The sequence below is a fragment of the Microcebus murinus genome, chromosome 19, assembly GCF_040939455.1.
Source record: "Microcebus murinus isolate Inina chromosome 19, M.murinus_Inina_mat1.0, whole genome shotgun sequence".
NCBI classification, from domain to species: Eukaryota; Metazoa; Chordata; class Mammalia; order Primates; family Cheirogaleidae; genus Microcebus; species Microcebus murinus.
The window spans coordinates 3,711,532-3,720,793 of record NC_134122.1 but is presented as its reverse complement, the minus strand read 5'-3'; the positions used below and the strand labels follow the sequence as shown (position 1 = coordinate 3,720,793).

The 9,262-nt window shown below is 53.2% G+C and overlaps 1 protein-coding gene across 1 annotated transcript; it reads left to right on the top strand.

The window, feature by feature from the left end:
* The first annotated feature begins 2,655 nt into the window (after positions 1-2,655).
* NMRAL1 (NmrA like redox sensor 1) lies at positions 2,656-9,016 on the top strand. The gene is made up of 5 exons (XM_012743772.2): positions 2,656-2,834; positions 3,790-4,028; positions 5,528-5,777; positions 6,985-7,175; positions 8,737-9,016. The coding sequence occupies exons 1-5, from the start codon at positions 2,795-2,797 to the stop codon at positions 8,914-8,916; spliced, it is 900 nt and encodes a 299-aa protein (XP_012599226.1). The 5' UTR covers positions 2,656-2,794; the 3' UTR covers positions 8,917-9,016.
* Positions 9,017-9,262: the final 246 nt, after the last annotated feature.

Genomic DNA, 9,262 nt, shown 5'->3' with positions numbered 1-9,262 from the left:
GCTTCCATCCTTTTTATCTGCTTTCCCTGCGCCTTCCTTGCCCCATTCTTCCAACTGCAGCCAGAGGTTCTTTTAGAAGCCCTAGTCAGATAGTTACCTTCTCTCTTTGCTTAAAACCCTCACAGAGCACCCAGTTGGTCCTCATCCATCCTGGGCTTACTCTGCTAGTCCTCTCCGCCCCCCACTCTTCAGGCTCATCTCCTGCTGGGGTCCCACCTGCCCTTTCGGTTCCAGACACACCTGCTTCCCATTGTTCCTTAACTACATTGTTCCTTAATCTGACTAACGACAGATTACATGATTGGTAATAGCCAGTGATGGCAAAGGTGTGTTGGCAGTGTTGGTGAGAGTTATCGGGCAAAGAGGTGTCCACAGAAAAAACAAGTTCTGCCAAAATATTTAAAGAGGTTTATTCTGAGCCAATATGACTGATTGTGATCTGGAGCTTCGCAATCCCAAGAGTTAGTGAGAGAGTGTGCCTGAGCCAACCAGGTTACCATTTGGTTTTATACATTCACTGAGACAGGAATTACAGGTAAAATCATAAATCAATGCATGAATGGTATACATCAGTTCAGCCCCAAAAGGCGGGGCATCTCAAAGTAGGGGCTTACAAGTCATAGGTGGGTTTTAGGGATTCTTTATTTGGCAATTGGTTGAAAGAGTTAAGTTTTGTCTAAAGATGAGTCAGAAGAAAGGAATGCTTGAGTTAAGATAAGGAGGTCTTCTTTTGTTGCTGTTGTTGTTGCTGAGACGAGTCTCTAGCTCTGTTGCCCAGGCTAGAGTGCAATGGCCTCACCATAGCTTACAGCAACTTCAAACTCTTGGGCTCAAGTGATCTTCCTGCTTCAGCCTCTCAAGTAGCTGGGACTACAGACAGGTATGCACCACCATGCCCAGCTAATTTTTTCTATTTTTAGTGGAGACAGGGTTCCCTCTTGCTCAGGCTGGTCTTGAACTCTTGAGCTCAAAGGATCCTTCCATCTTGGCCTCCCACAGTGCTAGAATTATAAGACGCGAGCCACCATGCCAGGCCAAGAAGTCTTCTATCTGTCATATGATACTATACCAAAATCAGGTTGGAAAGTAAGTCACATTATGCTCGATTAATAAGAAACCCATTTAATGAGATTTTATGGTTTGTAAGGTATGATTCATCAGGCACTCCAGTCCTGGTAACAGAGCCAGGGCAAGACGCTGTCTGTCTCAAGAAAAAAAAAAAAAAAAAAGGGAAGGAAGCAAGGAGGGAGGGAAGAAGGAAGGAAGGAAAAATACACTCCCCCTCCATCACCCCCCCACACAAAAAATTGAATTAAACTGACTGGTGCTGATTGGAGGAGGGGTAGCTGTGAGATAACGTGGGGCTTACCCTGTGCAGAACATAGGACAGCCCAGTAAAGGTTAGCATCATTAGTGTATGTCCCTGGGCTGGGTAAACTGTCAGGTCCTTTATAGCAAATACTTTATCACTTTCCCACAGAAAGAGCTGAGTCACTGATAAGTGCACCAGACAGTAGCCAAATCTCTGCTCTCAGGCCTCAGGCAGGTACAGGGTTGTGGGCTGGGCTGGGCTTCAAGGAGACAAGACCTTTGGCTTCAGGCTGCCAAAAGCTCAGCTCACTTCACAACATCTCCCAGGCCCCAGCATGACTGGCTGGAAACATAAGGAGAGAGATGCCATTCCTTGCAACGCATTGCCTTTGCTGATTTCCAAGCTGCAAGTTCAAGAGGCCAAAGGCACTGGCGTTAACACTGACCCTGGGAGGCTACACTCAATTGAACCTGGGTACTAGGCCCAGCTCCAAGGGCATGAGACCCAATGCAGTTGCGCAGGGGCCCATGCTCAGAAGGGACCATGCTTGGTTAATGCTCTGCTGTTGCTGTCTTGACGTTCCTGGGGGTGGGGTGGGGGTCAAGACCAGTACATTTTGGGATGAATGAATGAGAAAGTGACCGCTCCCACCCTGTTGGCAGTGAAGTCTGCAGTAGAGGGCTGAGAGGGGTGCATATCTGAGTTTTAGCTGAACACAAAGAAATCTCACATTTCTGTTAAAAACCATTCTAGAAAGAAATTAATTGGCCAACTAAAAATATATAGAAAAAATTAGCTGGGCATGGTGGCGCATGCCTGTAGTCCCAGCTACTGGGGAGGCTGAGGCAGGAGGATCGCTTGAGCCAGGCTGAGGCCATGGCACTCACTCTAGCCTGGGCAACAAAGGGAGACTCTGTCTCACACACACACACAAAAGTGAGTCGGGTAGAGAACTCCAGCAGACCCGGGCTCAGAGGCGAAGGCTGAGCGACCCAGATTTAGTCATCTGTAGGCGACACCCAACTCAGACGTCCGTGGAAGATAAAGAGGTCCCTTTTCCCTTGCTCCCCGTTGTCGCCCCCCGCGGACGGACCCAGAGTTCCCCGAGTCCGCGCGGCCGGCTCAGGGCCGCTCCGCACCCGTTCGCTCCGCTGCGCCCGCGGCGACCCCGCACCGGAAGCGGGTCGGGGTGGGGGCGGGGCGGCAGGAACCATCGGCCGCGCGGGGAGGGGCGGCGGGGCGGGGCGGAGTCGGGTGCTGCGCCGCGGCCGGCCGGCAGGGGGCGCTGTGCCCGCGCGGGGAGGGGCGGCGGGCGGGGCGGAGTCGGGTGCTGCGCCGCGGCCGGCCGGCAGGGGGCGCTGTGCCCGCGGGGCGGGGCCTGGCCGGGTGGTCCCGCCGAGCGGCGGAGGGGAGAGCGTCGCACCGGGCAGGTTCGGGGCCCGCGGCACCCCGAGGTCGCGGCCGGCCGCCCCCGCCCCGCGCATGGCGGACAAGAAGCTGGTGGTGGTGTTCGGAGCCACAGGTACGCGGAGCCCCGCGGCGTCCGGGGGGCGGGCTGCGGGCGCTCGGACCCCACCCGGGCGGGCCTGGCCGCAGCAACCGGCGCGGGTCGATTTTGAGTTTTTTTGTTTTTTGGGGGGGGGGTTGTTTGTTTTAGAGACAGAGTTTCGCTGTGCGGCCCCGGCTGAGTGCGGTGGCGTCAGCCTAGCTCACTGCGACCTCCAACTCCTGGGCTCAGGCGACCCTCCTGCCTCAGCCTCCCACAGTGCTGGGGTTACAGGCTAGAGCCACCGCGCTTGGCTGGATGTTGAATTCTTAAAAAATTAATTACTTTAACTTCTTGGAATAGGAGTACTTGAACCATGGTACCAGAAGTAAATCTCCTTCCCACTTGCCCTGCCACCCCGTCCATCACTGTTACCAAGTTTCTTGTATTCTACCAGAGCATCTATGTATATATACATAGATGTTTTTTCAGATGGTAGCATATTATTTTGCCCCACCTATTTTTTCTTTGCATATATTTAATATATAACAGCTTTATTGAGGTATAATTCACATACCATGTGATCCACCCACTTAAAGTGTGCAGGTTATTGATTTCTTTCTTTTTGGTAAATTCCAGGCACCTTGCTAATATTGGTTTCTGGTATATTTGCGGAGTTGTGCTGCCACCACCACAATCAGTTTGAGAACACTTTACCCCAAAAAGAAACCCCTTACCCATTAACATTTACTCCTCATTCTTGTCCTCCCAGCCAACCCCTGGAAAGCACCCGTCTACTTTTGCTATCCATGGATTTGCCTATTCTGGACATTTCTAGTCCTTTGCTGTACAGTAATGAGCACCCATGTAGCTACATCTCTTCACACACACGCAGATAGATACCTGGGGCTCCTTCCACACCCTGGAGGGCTTTTCCCTTCTGGGGGACTGCAGCAGGTTTGACCAAGGGTGTCTTTCTGACTCTTCACAGGTGCCCAGGGTGGCTCAGTGGCCCGCACGCTCCTGGAAGATGGGACATTTAGGGTTCGAGTGGTGACCCGGGACCCTGGGCAGAAGGCAGCGAAGGAGCTGAGGCTGCAAGGTGCAGAAGTAGTGCAGGGAGACCAGGATGACCAGGCCAGCATGGAGCTGGCCCTGACTGGGGCTCATGCCACCTTCATTGTGACCAACTACTGGGAAAATTGCAGCCAGGAGCAGGAGGTCAAGCAGGTAAGGGCAGGCGGGAGGGTGTGGGAGGCCAGGGCTAGAGCAGGACATCGTAGCAGGCACCAGACAGGGCTGACCACTGCAGGCCTCTCTTCCCATTTGCGTCCTAGGCTGTGATGAGGGTGGAAACTGCTGCGTCCTTATCTAATGACTTCTCTTTTTCTTTTTGAGATATTAGTCATTCACCATTTTAAAGTATACAATTTAGTAGTTTTTAGCATATTCACAAAGTTGTACAACCACCACCTCTCTCTAATTCTAAAACATTTTCATCTCAGAAGAAACTGTGTATTCATTAGCAATCACTCCCTGTCCCCCCACCCCACCCCGGGCAATCACTCTTCTACTTTACATCATCCAGTGACTTTTTACACTTTCTGTAAAACCAACGTTTTGTTTGTTTGTTTTTTGAGACAGAGTGCTCTGTTACCCAGGCTAGAGTACCCTGGCGTCAGCCTAGCTCACAGCAACCTCAAATTCCAGGGCTCAAGCGATCCTCCTGCCTCAGCCTCCCAAGTAGCTGGGACTACAGATGTGCGCCACCATGCCCGGCTAATTTTTCTATTTTTAGTAGAGACGGGGTCTTGCTCTTGCTCAGGCTGGTCTGGAACTCCTGGGCTCAAACGATCCTCCAGCTTTGGCCTCTCAGAGTGCTAGGATTACAGGCAGGAGCCACCGTGACTGGCCATGATGATTTAATCATTTGTCCTGGGTCACACAGCTAGTATGTTGCAGAGACTCCTTGAAACCTAAGTAGCCTGTGTGTTTTGGTTTTTGTGGGTTTTTTTGAGACAGAGTCTCACTTTGTTGCCCAGGCTAGAGTGAGTGCCATGGCGTCAGCCTAGCTCACAGCAACCTCACACTCCTGGGCTCAAGCAATCCTCCTGCCTCAGCCTCCCGAGTAGCTGGGACTACAGGTATGCGCCACCATGCCCGGCTAATTTTTTCTCTATATATTAGTTAGCCAATTAATTTCTATTTATAGTAGAGACGGGGTTTCACTCTTGCTCAGGCTGGTTTCAAACTCCTGACCTCGAGCAATCCGCCCACCTCGGCCTCCCAGAGTGCTAGGATTACAGGCGTGAGCCACTGCGCCTGGCCTAGCCTGTGTGTTTAACTGCTGAGCTGTGGCGCCTCTGACTCCCAGGGCTCTGTAAGGAAGACGGACAAACTCCCTGGGCAGGATGCGCTCAGAGCAGCAGAGATGGGACATGTGCACCATCATATGGGCCTCCACCGCAGCAGACCTGCCCACCCTCCCATGTTGCACATGGTGGGCTGTAGTCTAGCATGACCCAAGAGTTGTGGAGAAGTAACTCTTAAGAGTCTGGGTGGTAGAAGGCTTCCAGTTCCATGTGAGCAGGTGTGGTCCTCTGTGTGAGCATCATTCCAGAAGACTGGGCTTCCTTAGGGGTGAGTGGGGTCTGGCTCTCAGCCTCAGGCAGTGACTAGGGACACACCTCCTTCCTCTTAGCCCCATGCTCTCCTTTTCTGCCCACCAGGGAAAGCTGCTGGCCGATCTGGCCAAGCGCCTGGGCCTGCGCTACGTGGTCTACAGTGGCCTGGAGAACATCAAGAAGCTGACGGCAGGGAGACTGGCAGCGGGCCACTTTGATGGCAAAGGGCAGGTGGAGGAATATTTCCGGGACATTGGCGTCCCCATGACCAGCGTAAGGTTGCCCTACTATTTCGAGAACCTCCTCTCCTACTTCCTGCCCAAGAAAGCCCCAGATGGAAAGAGCTATCTGCTGAGTGAGTGCCCTTCCTCTTGCACAGTGAGGCGGGGTTCTCACCTTGTGATGCTGTAGTTGTAGCAGAAAGCGGGCTCATCATCACATGGTACTGGGCACGGGCCTTGGCTCCATCACCTTCGGCCTGGGACTGAGCAAGTCCTGTAACCTCCCTGGGCCTTGGCTTTCTATTCTGTGAAATGGGCATAACAGCGACAGTCGCAGGGGCCATGAGAATTCTCAGGATAGTGCAGTGTGATGTTCTGTCCATTGGAAAGCTTCACAGAGAGGAGCACAGTTGTTAGGTTTTATAGATGAGGAGAAGAGGATTTGGGTGATGTGGTTCAGTTGTACATTTCACAAAATAGGAAAGCTCTTCTCGGTGCCCGCTGGCAAATCTATAAATGGGCTGGATGCCCTGGCCTGGGCTTGGAAGGTTCCTTCCTTACCCAACTTGTGTCCTGCAGTGGATGAGAACGAGGCCAGAGTGGGAGGGGCCGGTGCCTCCAGCTGGCCAGGCCTCACCCTCTGCATGAACACCAGTTCACGGGGCACAAGAGCACGTCAGCACTGGCAGGGAGCCTGGGGGAGTCCTGCCCTCCCAGTGAGCAGAGCCTCGTGCTGATACTTCATTCCCTTGAGCTCTCTGGGTGATCTGATGCAGCACCTTCCTCTAGGTGAGGATGGCAGGACCCAAGCACTCCTGGGGCCACGCCTGCCTCCTCACCTACTAAACCAGAACCTGGAAGGAGTCATTCATTCATTCATCTATTCATATTTAGTGAGCCCCTTGTGGATGTGCTGCTCTGGGCTGGCCCAAGCATTTGGTTAACCTGGATTCCTGCTGATTGAGTTGATATTTGGAGTCTCCACCCATAGGTGGATATTCCAGCTTCCAGGAAATCAGGATGCGATGGAGCACTGCAGGGCTGCTACCTCCAGATCCGCAGGACTGTGTGCACCAGGCCTTTCTTTTCCTTTGTCTGTCGACTCAGCCCTGGGCGAGGGGGCAGGTCCAGGTTCCCGTCCACGTTCCGGGAATGCAGCTGGCCCGGCTCAGAGACCCTGAGTGGCCCACCGGGGGCAGTGCCCAGATTCCCTCCTGACTCCCCTGCTGCCTCTGCACCACCACAGACACCAAGGCTGACAGGCAGGAAACCGGCTCTGACCCTTTGGAGGCGAGTTCTGCCCCTGGGGCACAAGGCAGCTTATCTCTCCTCACCCCACAGGCTTGCCCATGGGTGATGTTCCCATGGACGGCATAGCTGTGGCCGACCTGGGCCCTGTGGTGCTCAGCCTGCTGAAGACGCCAGAGGAATATGTTGGCCAGAACATCGGGCTCAGCACCTGCAGGCACACGGCCGAGGAGTACGCCGCCCTACTCACCAAGCACACTGGCAAGGCTGTGCATGATGCCAAGGTGGGCTCCTCCCTCCCCCAGGACTCAGGCAGCCTTGGTCAGGTCCTTCTAACTCCTGGTGGGGCTTTATGGAGCTATAGGGAAAGAGTATTTAGGGCTGCCCCACCCCGCTGGGCAAGGTAACTCTTAAGTTCATTTGTTAATTGTTAACATTTATGCTGTGCTAAGGGTGGTCAGAGTGAAATTTCTGGTTCAGGTGTTTATTTTGTTTGTTTGTTTGTTTTTGAGACAGAGTCTCGCTTTGTTGCCCAGGCTACAGTGAGTGCTGTGGCATCAGCCTAGCTCACAGCAACCTCAAACTCCTGGGCTCAAGCGATCCTGCTGCCTCAGCCTCCCGAGTAGCTGCGGCTACAGGCATGCGCCACCATGCCCGGCTAATTTTTTCTACATATATTAGTTGGCCAATTAATTTCTTTCTATTTATAGTAGAAACGGGGTCTCGCTCTTGCTCAAGCTGGTTTTGAACTCCTGACCTTGAGCAATCCGCCCGCCTTGGCCTCCCAGAGTGCTAGGATTACAGGCATGAGCCACCGCGCCCGACCTGGTTCAGGTGTTTAGACCAAGTAGAGAGAAAGATTTCCAGGAGGAGGGGATGGTAAGAGCCAAGGCAAGAAAGGGTAGGAAGGCAGGACCTGCTGGCTCCTCTAAGGGGTGTGGTGTGGAGGGAAGGTCAGGGAGGGAGGCTGGAAAGGTGAGCGCAGCCCCAGCCCCATGTGGCCTGGCTGGGTGGGTGGGAGACCCGCTATCTCACTCTCCCTGCTGACTCTTAGGCTTCGTGTCCCTAACCCTGGGTGCCTTGTTTCTAATGTCTGTCATTCCCATTAAGACCTACTCATTAAAATCTGGGAAACACCAAGTCATTAAAAGACAGCCACAGAGCCCACCTACACCCAAGCAGAGCAGTACAGGGAGGGGTTGCAGGGAGGGGTGCGGTGGTCACACTCCTGGACTCAGACCCCGGCATCAGCCCTCTAGGCCCACCGGCATGTGGGCCTGGACACACTCCCTGACCCCTCTCTGCCTTAGTTTCCTTATTTGTAAAATGGGTGTATTATTGGTATCCTCCTCTTTAGGTTGTGAGGATTAAACAAACTAAGCAGTATAAAACCTTTCTTAACACAATGCTAGCACCTCAAAATCATGCACTAAATGAGCATGTATTAGCATTTTTATAAAAGGCCTGATGCGGGTAATGGAAAATTCAAGAATCTGAGGAGTTAAGATTCAGTTCAGTAGGGAAAGCTTCGGTTTTTGAGCAAAATGATGCAAGCAGAGCCTCAATTTGGAAGGTACTGAGAAGTTTTCATCTCATGATCTTGAAAGAACAGTCTTTAAACCGACCTTGAATGTCAAGTAGTTCATGAGAACAGTGGGTGTCTGAACTTTCAGCTTTAGTAGAAAGTTTTCGAACAGCCTCGTGGTGAGAAACTCAGGTTGCAGCCGAGATACCACCGGTGGCTCTGGGTGTAGCAGGCTGGGAGACCCCGACTCACCCAGCCTCCCCCCCTCCTCCCCGGGGCGCTGGAGGACATGGAACATGACCGGCTGCCTCTGCTTCCAGGCCACGCCTGAGGACTACGAGAAGCTTGGCTTCCCCGGAGCCCAGGACCTGGCCAACATGTTCCGTTTCTACGCCCTGAAACCCGACCGCAACATTGAGTTGACCCTGAGACTCAACCCCAAGGCCCAGACGCTGGACCAGTGGCTGGAGCAGCATAAAGGGGACTTCGCCCAGCTGTGACCTGCCCACCTCACAGCCCCGAGTGTGGGATGGGAGGCAAGGTCATCCTTTCTCGTATTACCAAAAAAAAAGTGTTTTAAATAAAGCCATTGTTCTCACAGATGGTTTCCAAAAGAACAGGACTCTGTGTCTGGGACTTGGGTCAGGGTGGCAGGCAGGGCACCAACAGCATAACAGTTCCCACAAGCGTCAGCAAGTGGCCAGGGCTGCAGGGCTCAGTTGGTGACGAGATGAGTGACCTAAACTTATGTTTAGGCAAATTAGTGAAATGGAGCATTCTGACCTATTCCGGCTGTACTTGGAATGTAGGATGGAGAGGAGGCCCAGCCACCAGGGGCAGTGCCTC

What these genes read in the sequence shown, in the direction of transcription:
- NMRAL1 (XM_012743772.2), top strand. Translation starts at nt 2,795, where the DNA reads ATGGCGGACAAGAAGCTGGTGGTGGTGTTCGGAGCCACAG. An exon ending in GGTGGTGTTCGGAGCCACAG is followed by an intron (nt 2,835 to 3,789) that starts GTACGCGGAGCC and finishes GACTCTTCACAG; the next exon opens with GTGCCCAGGGTGGCTCAGTG. An exon ending in TGGAAAGAGCTATCTGCTGA is followed by an intron (nt 5,778 to 6,984) that starts GTGAGTGCCCTT and finishes CTCACCCCACAG; the next exon opens with GCTTGCCCATGGGTGATGTT.